Source organism: Salmo salar, chromosome ssa20, assembly GCF_905237065.1.
Source record: "Salmo salar chromosome ssa20, Ssal_v3.1, whole genome shotgun sequence".
NCBI classification, from domain to species: Eukaryota; Metazoa; Chordata; class Actinopteri; order Salmoniformes; family Salmonidae; genus Salmo; species Salmo salar.
Window position 1 is genome coordinate 42,598,065 of NC_059461.1, and position 24,477 is coordinate 42,622,541.

The window sequence follows — 24,477 nt, forward strand, 5'->3', positions numbered from 1 at the left end:
TTGGACTGCTGCTGATCCCCTATTGATGTTACAAACTATCTGGGTGGTTCAAGAAAAATGTCTGAGAGGCTAGCGCATAATTTAGTACAGGATCCCCTGAACTAAACTGGAAGACTTTGATAGTAATACTGTAACATTGTAATGTATGTCAGTTAAATAATAACAATGCAGTACCATTTACAACCACTGGAGAGAAGCATTGGCATATTGCTGGATAAACATAATAGCAGCCCGCAAAACATGGCTTTGCTTTGACAGCCCGGACAACCCAACATACACTATATATACAAAAGTATGTGGACACCCCTTCAAATTAGTGGATTTGGCTTTTTCAGCCACACCCGCTGCTGACAGGTAAATAAAATAAAAATCACTCCATTGACAAACATTGGCAGTAGAATGGCCTTACTGAAGAGCTCAGTGACTTTCAACATGACACCATCATAGGATGCCACCTTTCCAACAAGTCCGTTCATAAAATTTCTGCCCTGTTAGAGCTACCCCGGTCAACTGTAAGTGCTGTTATTGTGAAGTGGAAACATCTAGGAGCAACAACGGCTCAGCCGCAAAGTGGTAGGCCACACAAGCTCACAGAACGGGATCGTTGAGTGCTATAGCGCTTGGCGTGAAAAAATAATCTGTCCTCAGTTGCAACACTTACCACCGAGTTTCAAACTGCCTCTGGAAGCAACGACAGCACAATAACTGTTCGTTGGGAGCTTCATGAAATAGGTTGTGTGCGGCTGCTCGGCCATGGAAACCCAAGATCCCCATGCACAATGTCAAGTGGCTGGAGTGGTGTAAAGCTTGCCACCATTGGACTCTGGAGCAGTGGAAACGCATTCTCTGGAGTGATGAATCACGCTTCACCATCTGGCAGCCCGACAGACAAATCTGGGTTTGACTGATGCAAGGAGAACGCTACCTGCCCCAATGCATAGTGCCAACTGTAAAGTTTAGTGGAGGAGGAATACAGGTCTGGGGCTGTTTTTCATGGTTTGGGCTAGGTCCCTTAGTTCCAGTGAAGGGAAATCTTAACGCCACAGCATACAATGACATTCTAGACGATTCTATGCTTCCAAATTTGTGGCAACAGTTTGGGGAAGGCCCTTTCCAGTTTCAGCATAACAATGCCCCCGTGCACAAAGTGAGATCCATACAGAAATGGTTTGTTGAGATTGGTGTGGAAGAACTTGACTGTCCTGCACAGAGCCCTGATCTCAACCCTATCGAACACCTTTGGGATGAATTTGAAAGCCAACTGCAAGCCAGGCCTAATCGCCCAACATCAGTACCTGACATTACTTATTATTCTGTGGCTGAATGGAAGCTAGTCCCCACAGCAATGTTCAACATCTAGTGGAAGCCTTCCCAGAAGATTGGAGGCTGTTATAAGATAAGGGGGGACCAACTCCATATTAATGCCCATGATGTCGGAATGAGATGTTCGACAAGCAGGTGTCCACATACTTTTGGTCATGTTGTGTACTTCTCCAGCTTTTGAATATTGTGGGGGTTGCTTCAAGCAACGATATATTTGGGTGAATGGTAAGAGACCTACATTAGTACAATTATTCATTCGACAACAGGATTTCACGCAGTGAAGCAACTTCTAGTTGCAGCTATATTTACATTTCTCGCTGATTATCTCCGTACATAGTCAATGAGTGAATGCATAGCCAAAATAGAACTCCTACCTGACTTAATATACCAGTACAGTACACCCAGAGTCATATGTGCTGTCCTGTTTGCTAGCTCTATAATACTAGTCTCTCTGTGGAGCACTGTGAGGGAAGCTCAAGGCCATAGAGACTGCAGCAGAACACAGGAAATGCCCCTGCCTATAGGCAGTGGCTACTGAGCCAATTGAATAGACACTGTGTCAACTTCCCTTTTATGGTGACAGTATATTCTTCATAGTCCCTGAAAGGATAAATAAAGTTGTATTGAATTGAACATTTAATTGAGGATGTTTCAATGTATCATGAAATGGAAAATGTCTGAATAAAATATGTATTTTGAAATGTTCTATCTATATTCAACATAACCAGGCAAACAAGATTCAAAACATGAGTTGGTAAATCTTTATTCAATTCAATTCAGTGTTGTACTGCGATGCACTCTATAGACTTGAGGAAAATGTCTGATATTTTAGTGCCGTAAGCATTAGGTTATGATTGTACACCTCAAAGACTGTCAGCTGTGTATGATAGGCTGCTACAACTAAAGCTCTAAAACATTAGCCTGGTCCCAGATCTGTGCTTTGTCTCACCAACTCCATTCTCCATTGCTGTCATTGTCAAGCCAAACATTGGCATGACAAAGAGTTGGCATGCTAGCACAAACAGACTGGCACTCAGGCTAGGTCTAAAACATTGTCCAGTCGGATTCTTTCCCATACAGCCTGAGCCTACTCCTGGGCAACATAAGGTATAGAAACAAGAATCAAGATGCAGCAGACTTGTATATAGTCTACATTAGATCTGCATAGGGGTTTTCATCTTATTTATCGTATCCATTCTTGGTGTTGTTTTGGTGCAAAGAAAAATCCTTAAGTGATGTGGCATTGGCCTACCTTCCCCTGCTATAGTTAATACAATACACTTGTCCCAAATGGCCCTCTATTCCCTTTATAGTGTGCTACTGTAGAGCAGAGCCATAATGGAGTAGTGCACTGTAAAGGGAATAGGGTGCCATTTGGGACGAAGTCACGATTAGTCCATTTGCTTCTTATGTGATTGTTACCCAACTAGAACCCGAGAAAGTACATTCTAGAATGTGACAGCAGACACAGCAATACTACTGTGATATTGTTTGTAGTTGTGTGATTCTGTCAAACAGTAATTTAATGTGTCTCTCTCTCTCTCTAATATATGAATATATATATAATTATGTCTATAAATGAATTTACAGTGTATACTTTATATGTGGACAAGATATAAAGTACGTATCATGTCTGGACTGTTTGCATTCACAAAAACGTTGATGTCATTTTTACAATATTAAAAAATACCAATATAAACCTTCTGTCTATCATAATTTATTACAAGCTTATTGAAACATCTATGATCAGTTGTTTTATAGAACCTACAATACTCTACTCTCTTGTTCAATCTTATACTCTGTTATACATTTTATATAAATCATATGCTCTCTTTTATACTCTTACTAACTATTGCTAGAGTTAATTGATACTGAATCCACAGGCCTGCTCCTACCTGGAGCATCACCAAATACAACAGGAAGCCTTAGAATCCACTGTAATATCTTCCTACACTGTCGCAAATTACACCCTATTCCCTATATGGTCAAAGGTAGTGCATTATATAGAAAATAGGGTGGCATTTGGGTTGCAAGCCTCTCTCTCACACACACACAGTGTGGATTATAGCTGAATACAACTGCCTCCACCCCTGCTCCGCTTGTAGTGAGTCAGTTACCTATAATTAAAAAGTTATCTCGCTGTATAACGATGAATTAGCAGTCTGTTGACTAATTTCCCTCTATCAGGATTACCATCTCTGACTTAGCTTGCAGCTCCCATGTAGTGCCTTTGTTAAGTTTTCTGAATTGCATCTCATGAACACAAAGTAAAGATAAGGAACTATTGTTATAAATAACACATAAATGGATGCAAGTCAATTAATACAATCCATTTTAAAATGTGATCCTTTTACATACACAGACTATCTAACATTACATTAAGCTCCAATCCTCTTAACTCTCGAAGGTGTCTCAGTGCCATATACACTATATATTATATACATGTACAGAAGTATGAGTGCAGGCGTACATTAAACATTACAGACATTATACAAAAATTATTTTAGAGATGGCATAAAGGTATAGTTCGACTAAGATTAGATACAATTTATATCCATTTTCAAAGCACCTTCTTGGTATAACCACTGAGGGGAGAGCTGCTCCTAAAGGCAGAACAATTGGAGAGGAGAAAGCAGGGAGAATGAAAAGCAAGCGGCTAAATGTAATGACATCATTGATGACATTACACCAGTTCAACAACATTACGTTCTATTGGTGGCTCTTAGGTTATATTAGGTTATATTGGTGGGCTCTTAGGTTATATTAGGTTATATTGGTGGGTTCTTCTTAGGTTATACTAGGTTCTATTCGTAGGTTATACAGTGCATTCTGAAAGTATTCAGAACCCTTGACTTTTTCCACATTTTGTTACGTTACAGCCTTATTCTAAAATTGATTAAATTGTTTATTTTCCATCATCAATCTACACACAATACCCCATAATGACAAAGCAAAAAAAGTTTTTAAAAATGTTTTGCAAATGTATATAAAAATACATACCGGTATACACTGAAATATCACATTTTCAGAAATATTCAGACCCTTTACTCAGTACTTTTTTGAAGCACGTTTGGCACACCTGTATTCAGAGGTGTAAAGTACTTAAGTAAAAATACTACTTAAGTAGTTTTTTGAGGCTATCTGTACTTTACTTTTCTATTCATATTTTTGACAAAAATTTTACTTTTTACTCCACACATTTTCCTTGACATCCCAAAGTACTCGTTACATTTTCAATGCTTAGCAGGACAGGAAAATATTCAAATTCACGCACTTATCAACAGAACCTCCCTGGTAATCCCTACTGCCTCTGATCTGGTGGACTCACTAAACACACATGCTTTGTTTGTAAATGATGTCTGAGTGTTGGCGTGTGCGGTGTTCCCCTGGCTATCCATTAATTAAAAAAAACAAGAAAATGGTGCTGGTTTGCTTAATATAAGGAATTTGAAATTATTTATACTTTTAATTTTGATACTTAAGTATATTTTAAACCAAATACTTTTAGACTTTTACTCAAGTAGGAATTTACTGGGTGAATTTTACTTGAGTCATTTTCTATTAAGGTATCTTTACTTTTCCTCAAATATGACAGTTGGGTGCTTTTTCCACCATTGCCTGTATTTGGGGAGTTTCTACCATTTTTATCTTCAGATCCTCTCAAGCTCTGTCAGGTTGGATGGGGAGCGTCACTGCACAGCTATTTTCAGGTCTCTCCAGAGATGTTCGATCGGGTTCAAGTCCGGGCTCTGGCTGGGCCACTCAAGGACATTCAGAGACTTGTCCCGAAGCCATTCCTGCGTTATCTTGGCTGTGTGCTTAGGGTCGTTGTCCTATTGAAAGGTCAACCTTCGCCCCAGTCTGAGGTCCTGAGAGCTATGGAGAAGTTTTCCATCAATGATCTCTCTGTACTTTGCTCTGTTCATCCATCCCTCAATCCTGACTAGTCTCCCAGTCCCTGCCACTGAATGATGCTGCCACCCCTATGCATCACCATAGGGATGCTACCAGGTTTCCTCCAGACATGACGCTTCGCATTCAGGCCAAACAGAGTCTCCTGACCCCTCCTGTCTCAGCCTCCAGTATTGATGCTGCAGTAGTTTATGTGTCGGGGGCTAGCGTCAGTCTGTTATATCTAGAGTATTTCTCCTGTCTTATCCGGTGTCCTGTGTGAATTTAAGCATGCTCTCTCTAATTCTTTCTCCCTTTTTCTCTCTTTCTTTCTCTCTCTCTCTCTTTCTTTCTTTCTCTCTCGGAGGAGGACCTGAGCCCTAGGACCATGCCTCAGGACTACCTGGCCTGATGACTCCTTGCTGTCCCCAGTCCACCTGGTCGTGCTGCTGCTCCAGTTTCAACTGTTCTGCCTGCGGCTATGGAACCCTGACCTGTTCACCGGACTTGCTACCTGTCCCAGACCTGCTGTTTTCAACTCTCTAGAGACAGCTTGAACGGTAGAGATACGCTGAATGATCAGCTATGAAAAGACTACTGACATTTACTCCTGAGGTGCTGACATGTTGCACCCCCGACAACCACTGTGATTATTATTATTTGACCCTGCTGGTCATCTATGAAAATTTGAACATCTTGGCCATGTTCTGTTATAATCTCCACCCGGCACAGCCAGAAGAGGACTGGCCACCCCTCATAGCCTGGTTCCTCTCTAGGTTTCTTCCTAGGTTCTGGCCTTTCTAGGTAGTTTTTTCTAGCCACCGTGCTTCTACACCTGCATTGCTTGCTGTTTGGGGTTTTAGGCTGGGTTTCTGTATAGCACTTTGTGACATCAGCTGATGTAAGAAGGGCTTTATAAATACATTTGATTGATTGATTGAGGCCAAAGAGTTCAATCTTGGTTTCATCAGACCAGATAATCTTGTTTCTCATGGTCTGAGAGTCTTTAGGTGCCTTTTGGCAAACTCCAATGTGCCTTTTACTGAAGAGTGGCTTCTGTCTAGCCACTCTACTATAAATGCCTAATTGGTGGAGTGCTGAAGTGATGGTTGTCCTTCTGGAAGGTTCTGGAACTCGGTCACCTCCCTGACCAATGCCCTTTTCCCTGATTGCTCAGTTTGGCCTGGCGGCCAGCACTAGGAAGAGCATTGGTGGTTCCAAACTTCTTCCATTGAAGAATGATGGAGGCCACTGTGTTCTTGGGGACCTTCAATGCTGCAGACATTTTTTGGTACCCTTCCCCAGATCTGTGCCTCGACACAATCCTGTTTCGGAGCTCTCCAAACAATTCCTTCGACCTCATGGCTTGGTTTTTGCTCTGACATGCACTGTCAACTGTGTGACCTTATATAGACAGGTGTGTGCCTTTCCAAATCATGTCCAATAAATTGAATTTACCACAGGTGGTCTATAATCAAGTTGTAGAAACATCTCAAGGATGATCATTGGAATCAGGTTGCACCTGAGCTCAATTTCAAGTCTCATAGTAAATACTTATGTAAATAAGGTATTTCTGATTTGAATATATTTGCTACAATTTCTAAAAACCTGTTTTTGCTTTGTCATTATGGAGTATTGTGTATAGATTGATGAGGAACATTTTTAATTTAGAATAAGTCTGTAACATAACAAAATATGGAAAAAGTCAAGGGGTCTGAATACTTTCCAAATGCACTGTATGAGATGATATCGGTGGGTTTTTCTCAATTCCAGTGTTTTCTATTGGTGGGTTCTTCTTGGGTTATTTTAGATTCTATTGGTGGGTTCTTCTCAATGCTTTTAGGTTCTATTGGTGGATCCTTAGTTTCTATTACGCTTTTTTGGTGGGTTCTTCTATGGTTATTTTTAATGCTATTACAGTTGAAGTTGGAAGTTTACATACACCTTAGCCAAATACATTTAAACTCAGTTTTCACAATTTCTAACAATTAATCCAAGTAATAGTTCCCTGTCTTAGGTCAGTTAGGATCACCACTTTATTTTAAGAATATGTAATGTCAGAATAATAGTAGAGAGAATTGTATATTTCAGCTTTTTTTTCTTTCATCACATTCCCAGTGGGTCATAAGTTTACATACACTCAATTAGTATTTGGTAGCATTGCCTTTAAATTGTTTAACTTGGGTCAAACGTTCCGGGTAGCCTTCCACAAGCTTCCCACAATTAATTGGGTGAATTTTGGCCCATTCCTCCTGACAGAGCTGGTGTAACTGAGTCAGGTTGATCCTTGCTCGCACATGCTTTTTCATTTCTGCCCACAGATTTTCTATAGGATTGAGGTCAGGGTTTTGTGATGGACACTCCAATACCTTGCCTTTGATGTCCTTAAACCATTTTGCCAGAACTTTGGAAGTATGCTTGGGGTCATTGTCCATTTGGAAGACCCATTTGCGACCAAGCTTTAACTTCCTGACTGATGTCTTGAGATGTTGCTTCAATATATCAACATAATTGTCCGTCCTCATGATGCCATCTATTTTGTGAAGTGCACTGGTCCTTCCTGCAGCAAAGCACCCCCACAACATGATGCTGCCACCCCCGTGCTTCACAGTTGGGATGGTATTCTTTGGCTTGCAAGCCTCCCCCTTTTTCCTCCGAACATAACAAAGATCATTATGACCAAACAGTTCTATTTTTGTTTCATCAGACCAGAGGACATTTCTCCAAAAAGTACGATCTTTGTCCCTATGTGCAGTTGCAAACTGTAGTCTGGCTTTTTTTTATTTTGGAGCACTAATCTCATTGCAACTCCCCTCCCCTCCAAGTCTCCGACCACTACCTTGTATCCTTTTCCCTCTTGTATCCTTTTCCCTCTCGCTTTTCCCTCTTGCTCTCATCCAACACTTCTCACTCTGCCCCTACTCGGATGGTATTGCGCCGTCCCAACCTTCGCTCTCTCTCTCCCGCTACTCTCTCCTCTTCCATCCTATCATCTCTTCCCGCTGCTCAAACCTTCTCCAACCTATCCCCTGATTCTGCCTCCTCAACCCTCCTCTCCTCCCTTTCTGCATCCTTTGATTCTCTATGTCCCCTATCCTCCAGGCCGGCTCGGTCCTCCCCTCCTGCTCCGTGGCTCGAGGACTCATTGCGAGCTCACAGAACAGGGCTCCGGGCAGCCGAGCGGAAATGGAGGGAAAACTCGCCTCCCTGCGGACCTGGCATCCTTTCACTCCCTCCTCTCTACATTTTCCTCTTCTGTCTCTGCTGCTAAAGCCACTTTCTACCACTCTAAATTCCAAGCATCTGCCTCTAACCCGAGGAAGCTCTTTGCCACCTTCTCTTCCCTCCTGAATCCTCCTCCCCCTCCCCCCCCTCCTCCCTCTCTGCGGATGACTTCGTCAACCATTTTGAAAAGAAGGTCGACGACATCCGATCCTCATTTGCTAAGTCAAACGACACCGCTGGTCCTGCTCACACTGCCCTACCCTGTGCTTTGACCTCTTTCTCCCCTCTCTCTCCCCAGATGAAATCTCGCGTCTTGTGACGGCCGGCCGCCCAACAACCTGCCCGCTTGACCCTATCCCCTCCTCTCTTCTCCAGACCATTTCCGGAGACCTTCTCCCTTACCTCACCTCGCTCATCAACTCATCCTTGACCGCTGGCTACGTCCCTTCCCTCTTCAAGAGAGCGAGAGTTGCACCCCTTCTGAAAAAACCTACACTCGATCCCTCCGAAGTCAACAACTACAGACCAGTATCCCTTCTTTCTTTTCTCTCCAAAACTCTTGAACGTGCCGTCCTTGGCCAGCTCTCCTGCTATCTCTCTCAGAATGACCTTCTTGATCCAAATCAGTCAGGTTTCAAGACTGGTCATTCAACTGAGATTGCTCTTCTCTGTGTCACGGAGGCTCTCCGCACTGCTAAAGCTAACTCTCTCTCCTCTGCTCTCATCCTCCTGCTGCCTTTGATACGGTGAACCATCAGATCCTCCTCTCCACCCTCTCCGAGTTGGGCATCTCCGGCGCGGCCCACGCTTGGATTGCGTCCTACCTGACAGGTCGCTCCTACCAGGTGGCGTGGCGAGAATCTGTCTCCGCACCACGTGCTCTCACCACTGGTGTCCCCCAGGGCTCTGTTCTAGGCCCTCTCCTATTCTCGCTATACACCAAGTCACTTGGCTCTGTCATATCCTCACATGGTCTCTCCTATCATTGCTATGCAGACGACACACAATTAATCTTCTCCTTTCCCCCTTCTGATAACCAGGTGGCGAATCGCATCTCTGCATGTCTGGCAGACATATCAGTGTGGATGACGGATCACCACCTCAAGCTGAACCTCGGCAAGACGGAGCTGCTCTTCCTCCCGGGGAAGGACTGCCCGTTCCATGATCTCGCCATCACGGTTGACAACTCCATTGTGTCCTCCTCCCAGAGTGCTAAGAACCTTGGCGTGACCCTGGACAACACCCTGTCGTTCTCTACTAACATCAAGGCGGTGACCCGATCCTGTAGGTTCATGCTCTACAACATTCGCAGAGTACGACCCTGCCTCACACAGGAAGCGGCGCAGGTCCTAATCCAGGCACTTGTCATCTCCCGTCTGGATTACTGCAACTCGCTGTTGGCTGGGCTCCCTGCCTGTGCCATTAAACCCCTACAACTCATCCAGAACGCCGCAGCCCGTCTGGTGTTCAACCTTCCCAAGTTCTCTCACGTCACCCCGCTCCTCCGCTCTCTCCACTGGCTTCCTGTTGAAGCTTTCATCCGCTACAAGACCATGGTGCTTGCCTACGGAGCTGTGAGGGGAACGGCACCTCCGTACCTTCAGGCTCTGATCAGGCCCTACACCCAAACAAGGGCACTGCGTTCATCCACCTCTGGCCTGCTCGCCTCCCTACCTCTGAGGAAGCACAGTTCCCGCTCAGCCCAGTCAAAACTGTTCGCTGCTCTGGCACCCCAATGGTGGAACAAGCTCCCTCACGACGCCAGGACAGCAGAGTCAATCACCACCTTCCGGAGACACCTGAAACCCCAGCTCTTTAAGGAATACCTAGGATAGGATAAAGTAATCCTTCTAACCCCCCCTTAAAAGATTTAGATGCACTATTGTAAAGTGGTTTTCCACTGGATATCATAAGGTGAATCCACCAATTTGTAAGTCGCTCTGGATAAGAGCGTCTGCTAAATGACTTAAATGTAAATGAGCAGTGGCTTCTTCCTTGCTAAGCGGCCTTTCAGGTTATGTTGATATAGGACTCGTTTTACTGTGGATATAGATACTTTTGTAATTGTTTCCTCCAGCATCTTCACAAGGTCCTTTGCTGTTGTTCTGGGATTGATTTGCACTTTTCACACCAAAGTAAGTTAATCTCTAGGAGACAGAACACGTCTCCTTCCTGAGCGGTATGACGGCTGCGTGATCCCGTGGTGTTTAAACGTGCATACAATTGTTTGTACAGATGAACGTGGTACCTTCAGGTGTTTGGATTGCTCCCAATAATTGCTCCCAAGGATGAATGAGACTTGTGGAGGTCTACAATTATTTTCTGAGGTCTTGGCTAATTTCTTTTGATTTTCCCATGATATCAAGCAACGAGGCACTGAGTTTGAAGGTAGGCCTTGAAATACATCCACATGTACACCTCCAATTGACTCAAATTATGTCTATTAGCCTATCAGAAGCTTCTAAAGCCATGATATCATTTTCTGGACTTTTCCAAGCTGTTTAAAGGCACAGTCAACTTAGTGTATGTAAACCTCTGACCCACTGGAATTGTGATACAGTGAATTATAAGTGAAATAATCTGTCTGTAAACAATTGTTGGAAAAATTACTTGTGTCATGCACAAAGTAGATGTCCTAACCGACTTGCCAAAACTATAGTTTGTTAACAATACATTTGTGGAGTGGTTGAAAAATGAGTTTTAATGACACCAACCTAAGTATGTAAACTTCCGACTTCAACTGTATGTTCTATCGGTGGGTTCTTCTTAAGGCAGGATGTCGTGCATTTTAGCATTTTAACACTGCATGGCCAGCCTGGTAAGTTGGTATATAGGGACAACAATGTGAGAAGGGGCTTACAGGAGAATAACGGATTGTCTTTATTTTGTCCCCAGGTGCAACACTCCATCAAACTTCTCCCTCCTTCCGTTCTCTCATTCTCCTCCTTCCTCCATCTGTTCCAGCTCTCTAAAGTGCAAAGTCCTGCTGAAGCCCCTGCAGGAAAACTGGAACAAGCATCAGTTCAGGTGGTCCCTTCTTGTTTCAGTCTCTTTTCTTCTGTGCGGTGCCTAAAGAATACGACCCCGCTAAAGGCCTTGCAGTACGGCTGTGTTAAACTCGGTAACCAGGAAGTCAATGTGGTCCTTCTCTTTAGTCTTGAAGGCCTCAGCGATGATGCGAGCAGCGTCCCGGTGCTCTCTACCCCTCAGGGAGACCCCGTTCACCTCCAGAATCACCTGTCCCACCTTCAGCTGCCCACAACTGTGTGCCGAGCCACCCTTCTATATATATGAATATGAGAGAGAGAGAGAGAGAGAGAGAGAGAGAGAGAGAGAGAGAGAGAGAGAGAGAGAGAGAGAGAGAGAGAGAGAATTAAACATCAAATAAATAATCACTTTCTGTAGACAGGATGTGTTCTTGCTCGAGAGAAGAGACAGAAGATACCAAGGGAAAAGAAAAGAGGAGAATTGTTTTGGATTCAAGGAAAGTTAGAGGTAGAGGTAAAGGTATAAGTAGTGGTAGAGGTAGAGGTAAAGCTACAGTTAGAGGTAAAGGTAGTGGTAGAGGTAGAGGTAGTGGTAGCGGTAGAGGTAAAGGTAGAGGTAGAGGTAGACATAGATGTAAAGGTGGGGTAGAGGTAAAGGTGGGTGTAGAGGTAGAGGTAGTGCTAGAGGTAAAGGTAAAGGTAGAAGTAGAGGTAGAGGTAGTGGTAGTGGTAAAGGTTAAAGTAGAGGTAGAGGTAGTGGTAGAGGTAAACGGTAGTGGTAAAGGTAAAAGGTTGTGGTAGAGGTAGAGGTAAAGGTAAAGGTAGTGGTAAAGGTAGAGGTAGAGGTAGAGATAGAGATAGAGGTAGTGGTATAAGTAGTGGTAGATTTAGAGGTAGAGGTAAAGGTAGTGGTAGAGGTAGAGGTAGTGGTAGCGGTAGAGGTAGAGGTAAAGGTGGGGGTAGAGGAAGAGGTAAAGGTGGGTGTAGAGGTAGAGGTAGAGGTAGAGGTAAAGGTAGTGGTAAAGGTAAAAGGTTGTGGTAGAGGTAGAGGTAAAGGTAAAGGTAGAAGTAGTGGTTAAGGTAGAGGTAGACGTAGAGGTAAAGGTAGTGGTAAAGGTAAAAGGTTGTGGTAGAGGTAGAGGTAGAGGTAGATGTAGAGGTAAAGGTGGGGTAGAGGTAGAGGTAAAGGTGTGTGTAGAGGTAGAGGTAGAGGTAGAGGTAGTGCTAGAGGTAAAGGTAAAGGTAGAAGTAGAGGTAGAGGTAGAGGTAGTGGTAGTGGTAAAGGTAAAAGTAGAGGTAGAGGTAGTGGTAGAGGTAAACGGTAGAGGTAGAGGTAAAGGTAGTGGTAAAGGTAAAGGTAGAGGTAAAAGGTTGTGGTAGAGGTAGAGGTAAAGGTAGTGGTAAAGGTAGAGGTAGAGATAGAGATAGAGGTAGAGGTAATGGTATGAGTAGTGGTAGAGGTAGAGGTAGAGTTAGAGGTAGTGTTAGCGGTAGAGGTAGAGGTAGAGGTAAAGGTAGAGGTAGACATAGAGGTAAAGGTGGGGGTAGAGGTAGAGGTAAAGGTGGGTGTAGAGGTAGAGGTAAAGGTGGGTGTAGAGGTAGAGGTAGAGGTAAAGGTAAAGGTAGTGGTAAAGGTAGAGGTAGAGGTAGACGTAAAGGTAGTGGTAAAGGTAAAAGGTTGTGGTAGAGGTAGAGGTGAAGGTAAAGGTAGAGGTAGTGGTTAAGGTAGAGGTAGGCATAGAGGTAAAGGTAGTGGTAAAGGTAGAGGTAGAGGTAAAAGGTTGTGGTAGAGGTAGAGGTAGACGTAGAGGTAAAGGTGGGGTAGAGGTAGAGGTAAAGGTGTGTGTAGAGGTAGAGGTAGAGGTAGTGCTAGAGGTAAAGGTAAAGGTAGAAGTAGAGGTAGAGGTAGTGGTAAAGGTAAAAGTAGAGGTAGAGGTAGAGGTAGTGGTAGTGGTAGAGGTAGAGGTAAATGGTAGAGGTAGTGGTAAAGGTAAAGGTAGAGGTAAAAGGTTGTGGTAGAGGTAGAGGTAAAGGTAAAGGTAGTGGTAAAGGTAAAGGTAGAGGTAGAGGTAGAGATAGAGGTAGAGGTAGAGATAGAGGTAGAGGAATTGGTATAAGTAGTGGTAGAGGTAGAGGTAAAGGTAGAGTTAGAGGTAAAGGTAGTGGTAGTGGTAGAGGTAGAGGTAGTGGTAGCGGTAGAGGTAAAGGTAGAGGTAGATGTAGACATAGAGGTAAAGGTGGGGGTAGAGGTAGAGGTAAAGGTGGGTGTAGAGGTAGAGGTAGAGGTAAAGGTAGTGGTAAAGGTAGAGGTAGACATAGAGGTAAAGGTAGTGGTAAAGGTAAAAGGTTGTGGTAGAGGTAGAGGTGAAGGTAAAGGTAGAGGTAGTGGTTAAGGTAGAGGTAGGCATAGAGGTAAAGGTAGTGGTAAAGGTAAAGGTAGAGGTAGAGGTAAAAGGTTGTGGTAGACGTAGAGGTAGACGTAGAGGTAAAGGTGGGGTAGAGGTAAAGGTGTGTGTAGAGGTAGAGGTAGAGGTAGTGCTAGAGGTAAAGGTAAAGGTAGAAGTAGAGGTAGAGGTAGTGGTAAAGGTAAAAGTAGAGGTAGTGGTAGTGGTAGTGGTAGAGGTAAACGGTAGAGGTAGTGGTAAAGGTAAAGGTAGAGGTAAAAGGTTGTGGTAGAGGTAGAGGTAAAGGTAAAGGTAGTGGTAAAGGTAAAGGTAGAGGTAGAGGTAGAGATAGAGGTAGAGGTAGAGATAGAGGTAGAGGTATTGGTATAAGTAGTGGTAGAGGTAGAGGTAAAGGTAGAGTTAGAGGTAAGGTAGCGGTAGTGGTAGAGGTAGAGGTAGTGGTAGCGGTAGAGGTAGAGGTAGACATAGAGGTAAAGGTGGGGGTAGAGGTAGAGGTAAAGGTGGGTGTAGAGGTAGAGGTAAAGGTAGTGGTAAAGGTAGAGGTAGACATAGAGGTAAAGGTAGTGGTAAAGGTAAAAGGTTGTGGTAGAGGTAGAGGTAAAGGTAAAGGTAGAGGTAGTGGTTAAGGTAGAGGTAGACGTAGAGGTAAAGGTAGTGGTAAAGGTAAAGGTAGAGGTAAAAGGTTGTGGTAGAGGTAAAAGGTAGAGGTAAAGGTAGAGGTAGACATAGAGGTAAAGGTGGGGTAGAGGTAGAGGTAAAGGTGTGTGTAGAGGTAGAGGTAGAGGTAGTGCTAGAGGTAAAGGTAAAGGTAGAAGTAGAGGTAGAGATAGTGGAAGTGGTAGTGGTAAAGGTAAAACTAGAGGTAGAGGTAGAGGTAGAGGTAGAGGTAGTGGTAGTGGTAGAGGTAAACGGTAGAGGTAAAGGTAGAGGTAAAAGGTTGTGGTAGAGGTAGAGGTAAAGGTAGTGGTAAAGGTAAAGGTAGAGGTAGAGTTAGAGATAGAGGTAGAGGTAATGGTATAAGTAGTGGTAGAGGTAGAGGTAGAGTTAGAAGTAAAGGTAGAGGTAGTGGTAGAGGTAGTGGTAGTGGTAGAGGTAAAGGTAGAGGTAGAGGTAGACATAGAGGTAAAGGTGGGGGTAGAGGTAGAGGTAAATGTGGGTGTAGAGGTAGAGGTAAAGGTAAAGGTAGAGGTAGACGTAGAGGTAAAGGTAGTGGTAAAGGTCAAATGTTGTGGTAGAGGTAGAGGTAAAGGGAAAGGTAGAGGTAGTGGTTAAGGTAGAGGTAGACGTAGAGGTAAAGGTAGTGGTAAAGGTAAAGGTAGAGGTAGAGGTAAAAGGTTGTGGTAGAGGTAGAGGTAAAGGTAAAGGTAGTGGTAGAGGTAGAGGTAGAGGTAAACGGTAGAGGTAGAGGTAAAGGTAGTGGTAAAGGTAAAAGTAGAGGTAGAGGTAGTGCTAGAGGTAAAGGTAAAGGTAGAAGTAGAGGTAGAGGTAGTGGTAAAGGTAAAAGTAGAGGTAGAGGTAGTGGTAGTGGTAGAGGTAGAGGTAAACGGTAGAGGTAGAGGTACTGGTAAAGGTAAAGGTAGAGGTAGAGGTAAAAGGTTGTGGTAGAGGTAGAGGTAGTGTAGAGCTTTGTGCCTTGTGGACTCCTGTCTGTCAGGAAAAATAAGGACAGTGACATCAGAACGGAGACATGAGGAGAGAGACATGAGGAGAGAGACATCAGGACAGAGACATCAGGACAGAGACATCAGGACAGAGACATCAGGACAGACACATCAGAACAGAGACATCAGGACAGAGACATCAGGACAGAATCTTAAGTCTAGCTGAGAACCGAGGAGGCCATGGCAGGAGGGGGCTGATAACCCAGGCAGCAGGGCAGGCAGGCTCAGCCTTGGGCACTTAGCGCCAGAGCCAGTACCCCTTAGTGCTCTCACTGTTCCTTTACTGCTTCCTACATTCTAGTCATTCAACAGATGCTCTTTTTCAGACTTACAGTCAGCACATTCAACTAAGTTTAGTAGAAAAACACATCCACATATCACAGTTATTGCAAGTAGACCCTTCTTCGAAATAGTTATCCGCTATCAGCAGAATTAGTGCCAGGAAGATTAAAATCAAGTCTGGGATGTGAGTGCAAGAAGGAGGCTAAACAATACTTTTGGACAGAAGAAGTAGTTCCCACTTAAGTTGAAGCACTCCGCTGTCTACCCTCATTACGACAAGAGGGGGAAGGCATTCCAACCATCTAACAAGATTTCACTCCAGCTGCTGCTGCATAGACTTGAAATTGGCTGTGCATGTTATGGCAACCCATTGTGTGTTATGGCAAACCATTGTGTGTTATGGCAACCCATTACGGGTTATGGACCTCCCATTGTGTGCTATGGCAACCCATTGCGTGTTATGGCAACCCATTGCGTGTTATGGCAACCCATTGCGTATTATGGCAACCCATTGTGAGTTATGGCAACCCATTGTGTGTTATGGCAAACCATTGTGTATTATGGCAACCCATTGTGTGTTATGGCAACCCACTGCCTATTATGGCAACCCATTGCGGGTTATGGCAACCCATTGTGGGTTATGGCAACCCATTGCCTATTATGGCAACCCATTGCGTGTTATGGCAACCCGTTGCGGGTAATGGCAACCCATTGCCGGTTATGGCAACCCATTGCGGGTTATGGCAACCCATTGCCTATTATGGCAACCCATTGCGGGTTATGGCAACCCATTGCGGGTTATGGCTACCCATTGCGGGTTATGGCTACCCATTGCGGGTTATGGCTACCCATTGTGTGTTAATGCGACCCATTGTGTGTTATTAAAAAAAAATATATATATATTTTACCTTTATTTAACTAGGAAAGTCAGTTAAGAACAAATTCTTATTTTCAATGACAGCCTAGGAACAGTGGGTTAACTGCCTTGTTCAGGGGCAGAACGACAGATTTGTACCTTCTCAGCTTGGGGATTCGACCTTTCGGTTACTAGTCCAACGCTCTAACCACTAGGCTACGCTGCCGCCCATGGGTTATGGCAACCCATTGCGTGTTATGGCAACCCATTGCATGTTATGGCAACCCATTGCATGTTATGGCAACCCATTGCGTGACAACTTGTTCTCCTTAAAGTTCTCTTGATAATATTCTAATGGCACCAACTTACCAAATGTAAAAATGCTCCTTATCATTCAGGCAGTCAAACAGTCAAATCCCACTTCTATTCTCTGGCTGTCATATCCTGACATAACCTTTTCAACAATGTCACATACAATTACTTGTATGATGATTCAGGGCCAACCAAAAGACTCCATCTCAAATGGCATCGTATTCCCTCTATAGTGGACTTCTTTTGACCATGACCCATAGGGACTATATACAGGGAATAGGATGCCATTTGGGCTGCAGGTATTGACTGTTATTTAATCATACTAATGGTGGTGAAACATAATTGATGTAATGAGGCAGTAGTATCTGTGCCATGTCAGTCGGTGGGCTTGTAAATGCCTGGGGAACCATCATGACTCTATTGGACTACAGATTTATGGGGGCTGCTCGTGAGGAGTCATTCTTATGGAAATCACTGCACGACTGTCATACAAACCACTTAATCAGACTCTCCATATCTTGTGAGTCTGAATTAGGTACGAGGATGTTCCGCACATAAAAGACTGCAGAAACACACTATGTACTGTAGTGCATGTCTTTTGACCAAAGCCATCAACTCGGAAGTTGTGGACTTTCTATGCAATATTGTGTCTTTTAGGAAGCAACCTCAGTGTATAATATGAAAACACATGCTGTACTTGTAGATACATTATTGTTAAATGAAAACAAAAGATGAATAATGTTGGAATTTAGGTCCACTTCAGTCGTCACATCTGTCCACAACATCCTGTTTACCTGAATAGATTACCCAAGACCCCTGGCACTAACCAGGTGGTAGAAAACTTTCTTCAACAAAGTTAAACATCCCCAGGAGAGATTCCTTGACCTGCTTTGAAATGATTATCAATGCAAATATAGGCTGTTATTACGCACATAAACAGATGTTCTGGGAAGCTCACATTTAAGATGAAAGAGAAAATGGTAATGTCTCTGTTTTTCTCCTCAATTTTGTGGTATCCAATTAGTAGTTACAGTCTTGTCTCATCGCTTCAACTCCCGTATGGACTCGGGAGAGGCGAAGGTCGAGAGCCGTGCGTCCTCCGAAACACAACTCAACCAAGCCGCACTGCTTCTTGACACAGCGCACACTTAACCCGGAAGCCAGCCGCACCAATGTGTCGGAAGAAACGCCGTACACCTGGCAACCGTGTCAGCATGCACTGCGCCCGGCCCGCCACAGGAGTCACTTGTGTGCGATGGGATAAGGACATTCTTGCCGGCCAAACCCTCCCCTAACCCGGACGACGCTGGGCCAATCGTGCGCCGCCCCATGGGTCTCCAGGTCGCAGCTTGCTGCGACAGAGCCTGGACTCAAACCCAGAATCTCTAGTGGCACAGCTAGCAGTGCCTTAGACCAATGCACCACTCGGGAGGCTTCTCTGTCATGTTTGATGCTTGTTGTAATCCATATTGCACTCATTAACACTACAATACGTATCAATACGCACAGACCTTTAGGCACAACATGGGGGTTCTACATCCACATAGGAGGCTGTGGTTCTTACTATTTACAGACATCACAGTATGAAAGCCTTGTGTAGTCTTCATACTGCATTCATGTTCAAAGTTTTTGTAAATGTTACAGTATGATAAACTGATGCAGAATCATCTAGATATTCCCTATACAAGTGCACTTCTTTTAAATGAACCTCCTTGTCAAAAGTAGTGCACTACATAGGGAATAGGGTACCATTTAGGTATCAGCCTCTCTCTCACCTGTACGGTGACGATGCGTGGCAGTGGCTGCCGTGTGTTTGCCCCTCCCTCTATAGCGATGCCCAGAGTGTTGGCATTCTTTACCACACGTACCAGAGTAAGTATGGGCACTGGAGAGCCAGGCTGCTGCAGGGCACACAAGAAGACATCATAGAATAAGGACATAGAATAAAGACATAGAATAAGGACATAGAATAAGGACCTAGAAAAAGGACCTAGAATAAAGACCTAGAAAACAGACCTAGAAAAAGGACATAGAATAAAGACATAGAATAAAGACATAGAATAAGGACATGTAATAAGGAAATAGAATAAGGACATAGAATAAAGACGTAATAAGGACATAGAATAAAGACAGAATAAGGACATAGAAGAAGGACATAGAATAATGACATAGAATAAAGACATAGAATAAGGACATGTAATAAGGAAATAGAGTAAAGACAGAATAAGGACATAGAATAAGGACATTTAATAAGGACATAGAGTAAAGACAGAATAAGGACATAGAATATGGACATGTAATAAGGACATAGTATAATGACATAGAATAAAGACAGAATAAGGACATAGAATAAAGACATAGAATAAGGACATAGAATAGGGACATAGAATAGGGACATAGAATAGGGACATAGAATAGGGACATAGAATAAGGACATGTAATAAGGACATAGAAAAAAGACATAGAATAAGGACATAGAAAAAAGATAGAATAAGGACATAGAATACAAGAGTTGGAATAATGGCATAGAATGAGGACTAAAATACATAGAGTAAGCTAAACACTAAGCCTAATCGACGGCATTGAGTGTTCTGTAATAAAAGATGCCTTTAGTATTTTTTTCAGTGTTACCAAGTGGGGCAAACCATGAATTTGTTAAAAGGCAAAACAGAGTGTCCTGAAACTCAGAGATTTATGAATGTCATGGAATGCGTCCCAAATTGCACCCTATTCCCTGTATAGTGCACTACTTTTGACCAGGGCCCTATAAGCCCTGGTCAAAAGTAGTGGGCTACAATATAACGGGAATAGGATTCCATTTAAGACTGATCCATGTTGTTTCTGTTGTGATTTGGGCCCTTGGTGGGCCTCACCTGTTTGGATGCCAGTACTGCAGACCCCTGGGCCCCCTGGGGCCCTTGTGTGGCTTGGCTGGCCTGGTTCTTAGTTGGCCAAGGACTGCTGTCTTTACTGATCCCTCGTGCCTCCGCAATGTCCACCCCACTGTCCTCACTCAGAGTCTGACCACTGTCTGACAGCTGAGACAATGTGGTGCCTGGATACAAAAAGGAAAGTCGATTTGATTATATATACATGCATGTAAAGCCATACTCACAGACAAGCACACAGACACACACAGGCACAGGTACACAGATACACACACACACATTGATCTTTACCTCTCTGCTGGGGCTCGGGCCTGACCTCAGCAGTCAGTCTGTGTGCATCGGCCATGACACACAAACCTCCCTGGCTGAGGGAGGGAGAGCAGGGGGAGCAGGGCCTGTCTGGACTACATGGGGGAGGTCCCAGAACCGAGAGAGAGGGACAGGGTGAAGGACAGGGGGAGGGAAAGGGGGACAGACATGGGGAGGGACAGGGAGAGAGACAGGGAGAGAGACATGGGGAGGGACCAGGGGAGGGACCAGGGGAGGTAGCAGGCTTCTCATGGGAGCAGGATCTGAAGATGGGAAGCTTGATGAATTTCTCCTTGTTCTGAGGACCAGAGGGCTTGGGATGAAGGGAGCCAGGGCAGGAATGGTGGCCGGAGCTGGAGCAGCCGTGGTGTGTTTGGTGGGTGTGGTGGTCAGAGGAGGTAGTTGTGGAGATGTGGAGGGAGTTTTGGCAGGTGTGGTGAAGAGAGTTCATGGATGTGTCATTGCCAGAGCTTGGATAGACACTATGGCCAGTGCCAGGGTTGGGGGTGGTAAGATGGCCAGGGTTGGGGGTGGTATGATGGCCAGGGTTGGAGCTGTTATGATGGCCAGGGTTGGAGCTGTTATGATGGCCAGGGTTGGAGCTGTTATGATGGCCAGGGTTGGAGCTGTTATGATGGCCAGGGTTGGAGCTGTTATGATGGTCAGGGTTGGAGCTGTTATGATGGCCAGGATTGGAGCTGTTATGATGGCCAGGGTTGGAGCTGTTATGATGGTCAGGGTTGGAGCTGTTATGATGGCCAGGATTGGAGCTGTTATGATGGCCAGGGTTGGAGCTGTTATGATGTCCAGGGTTGGAGCTGTTATGATGTCCAGGGTTGGGACAGGTGTGATGGAGGTCAGAGCTAGGGGAGGTGGAAGTTTGGTGGTTGGAGAAGCTTTGGAAGGCTTTAAGGTGTTTGTGGTGACATTCCTGGTGCAGCCTGGTGGGGGCAGTAAAGACCAGGCCAGATTGGGAGTGTCTGGATAAGAGGCGCTTGGACTGCTCCCTCTCCCTGTCCCTCGTATGTCTGGGCTGGGTCTGTCCGGGTCCGGAGGGAGAAGGAGGCTTGAAAAACGGAGGAGACTCAGCTGTAGACTGCACTTCATTCTAGAAACAAAAAGGGACATTGTACAGAATTTTTTTACAAACAAACTCGGTACAAACTCAAATCTGTCTGATGAAGGTCACAAAATGTCGTTTTTTCATGGAGAGACTGTCACACCTCACCTTTAAAACGCATTGTTCAAAAACATTAGCATTTAGTTATAATCCTGCACATCATAAAACCTGACTATGATTTCAATCAGTCTGAAACAAACTCAAACTCATATACAGACTCACCAATGTAACATCAGGTAGGACATTAGTGGTTGCCCCTGGATCTTGCTGTACAATGTCACCATGTGAGCACTCCTGCTGAAAGAGAGACAGAGACACAAGGTTGATGTGTTACAATAATATGACTTCACCTGGTATTCCACCTGGATTGTTAGATATTACTGGATTGTTAGATATTACTGAATTGTTAGATACTACTGAATTGTTAGATACTACTGAATTGTTAGATACTACTGAATTGTTAGATACTATTGAATTGTTAGATACTACTGAATTGTTAGATACTACTGCATTGTTAGATACTACTGCATTGTTAGATATTACTGCATTGTTAGATACTACTGCATTGTTAGATACTACTGCATTGTTAGATACTACTGCATTGTTAGATACTACTGAATTGTTAGATATTACTGAATTGTTAGATACTACTGCATTGTTAGATACTACTGAATTGTTAGATATTACTGAATTGTTAGATACTACTGAATTGTTAGATACTACTGAATTGTTAGATACTACTGAATTGTTAGATACTACTGAATTGTTCGATACTACTGAATTGTTAGATACTACTGAATTGTTAGATATTACTGAATTGTTAGATACTACTGAATTGTTAGATATTACTGAATTGTTAGATAATACTGAATTGTTAGATATTACTGCACTGTTGGAGCTAAGAACATAAGCATTTCGCTACACCCGCAATAACATCTGCTCAGTATGTGTATGTGACCAATAAAATTTGATTTGATTTGATCGTACCATTGAAAATGAACAGGCCCAGCCATAGACTCACTGACCTGCCTCCCAGTACAATGTTGTGAGACAATCATGTGCTGAAACATTAACCATGAACTGTGACTAAAGACCTCAATCAACCATTAACACAGGAAGTTCATTTAGTGGATACAATATAAATTAACTACAATGACTTGTTAACAAGGGTGGGATTTTACAGCTATAGTAATGATGATGTCAACATGATCAATTATACAAGCACAGAGTGGACAAGCTCAGCAGAACCAGCCAGGCATGGCAACCAGCCAGCCATGGCAACCAGCCAGCCATATCAAACAGACAGCAACACTGTCACCTTGGACCATGGGGAGACTGTCAAACACATGCACACACCCACGTTCACGCACGCACGCTGACATGAACAACTGCTGAGCACAAAAGACATCCTTGGGTTCAGCCCAGTCATCTTAAAGATAATCTCTTCTCACAATGGTTTCAAATCCTGCTGGTTCACCGCTGAATAATCTCTGCTTTGTTGGAGAAAATGGCACCCTATTCTGTATTCCCTATATAGTGCACTACTTTTGACCAGAGCCATATGGTCAAAAGTAGTGCAGTAAATAGGGAATAGGGTGCCATTGTGGATACAAACACTGTTTTATCAGTTTCTATTAAAGCGTGGCTAGGTCTCAGACTCAGTTGTATGGTTACAGTGTGTTATAGTGTTTTGTAGAGTGACTTGGCAGAGTGAGGTCCCATTCAGCTGGTCCGGGCCACATCAGTGGAATATTGACGCTAAAGAACACTGCTGCTCAGTAATCTCATCTGAAATCACTGCTCCGTTTCATTTGACACTGGCAACAGTCAGAGTGCAACTTCCAATGGATGAAAGATGAGAGAAGATGCCAGGAAGAAACACCCACATACAGTATACAGCCACAGGCACCATAGACTTCAATAGGCACGCAAGCATGCACCCATGCACACACGAATGAACACACACACACACACACACACACACACACACACACACACACACACACACACACACACACACACACACACACACACACACACACACACACACACACACACACACACACACACTTTGAATAGTTCAGAACCATCCAATAGGAACACACCTGTAAGTCCATCCATCCTACACTGTTCCTCCTACCTTGGCAGAGCAGAGAGTGGCCGGGTTGGAGTGGCTGTGGCTGGCTGAGGGCTCAGTGTGTAGACAGCGGCTGTATAGGTGCGCAGGGTGTAGGGATCCTATTCCTCCATGCCAGGCCTTCAGAGCCTCCCTCTCGCGGTGCCGCACCAGGCCATCATACAGCTCCAGTTCCTGGGGAGCCACCTGACTACGCACCTCAGATAGCAGGGACAACTGGAGGGAGGACAGGAACATAGAATTATAATGAGTAGAATGGAATCTCCTCATTCAATTAAATGATTCCATAATGAGTGGACTGGTGGCCATATTGAGTGGACTGGTGGCCATTTTGACTGGACTGGTGGCCATTTTGAGTTGCCAAATAAAAGGTGAGAAGGGGAATCGGCACACCGTGTTATGCTCCCATGGGAATTTATAAGACAACGTTTTGAGCACCATGTTTTGATCAGGTCTCCTATGACAAAGAGAACTAGAGGGAGGCCAGAAGGAAGAATGGATTAACAACTGAGACCAGGAACCTCCTAGAGAACATGTATGGGCATTTTGGATGAGTGACTGTGTGTACATGAAATTCAAATGTTCTCAACAGTTGTGGAGGTACCATCATCAAGAGAGAAAAATATTGACCATAAGATGAACCAGGCACCCAGGTGTATCCCGAATGGCATCCTATTCCCTATACCAGAGCCCAATGGTACACTATATATAGTTACCTTGGCATGGGTGTTGAAGAGCTCAAACAGGGCCATGGTCAGGGGCTCCAAGCCGATGTGTCCCTCCTTGTACTCCCGCAGGTAGTAGCCCATGGTCTGTCTCTCTGGGTCTGTCAGCAGCAGGAAGGCCTGCTCCTCCAGAGACACTTGGAAACCCGGGGGCCCCACACCTTGACACACAGACTGATTGGAGGGATGGAGGGATAGAAGGAGGAAGGGAACGAGAGAGTGGGTGGGGGGAGAGAATGAATGCACCCACATGAAAAAAGACTTCAGTTTACTATGTAATTATTTAGTAAACTGTAGTATATTATACACTGTAGTATCACTCGATCGTGTAGTGCTTACCATAGAACTTTGTAGAA

At 44.2% G+C, this 24,477-nt stretch overlaps 1 protein-coding gene across 1 annotated transcript in view; it reads right to left on the bottom strand.

Annotated features, from left to right (window-relative positions):
• Nucleotides 1-11,068: 11,068 nt before the first annotated feature.
• LOC106580631 (whirlin) overlaps nucleotides 11,069-24,477 on the bottom strand; it is an 83,680-nt gene continuing 70,271 nt past the window's right edge. The window contains exons 5-11 of the mRNA XM_045703371.1: nucleotides 24,113-24,392; nucleotides 23,400-23,612; nucleotides 21,482-21,556; nucleotides 20,122-21,247; nucleotides 19,816-19,997; nucleotides 18,718-18,843; nucleotides 11,069-11,721 (exon numbers count right to left, since the gene is read on the bottom strand). Of these exons, the coding sequence (XP_045559327.1) occupies nucleotides 11,527-11,721; nucleotides 18,718-18,843; nucleotides 19,816-19,997; nucleotides 20,122-21,247; nucleotides 21,482-21,556; nucleotides 23,400-23,612; nucleotides 24,113-24,392 (2,197 nt within the window). The 3' untranslated portion in view covers nucleotides 11,069-11,526. The remainder of the gene's footprint in view (nucleotides 11,722-18,717; nucleotides 18,844-19,815; nucleotides 19,998-20,121; nucleotides 21,248-21,481; nucleotides 21,557-23,399; nucleotides 23,613-24,112; nucleotides 24,393-24,477) is intronic.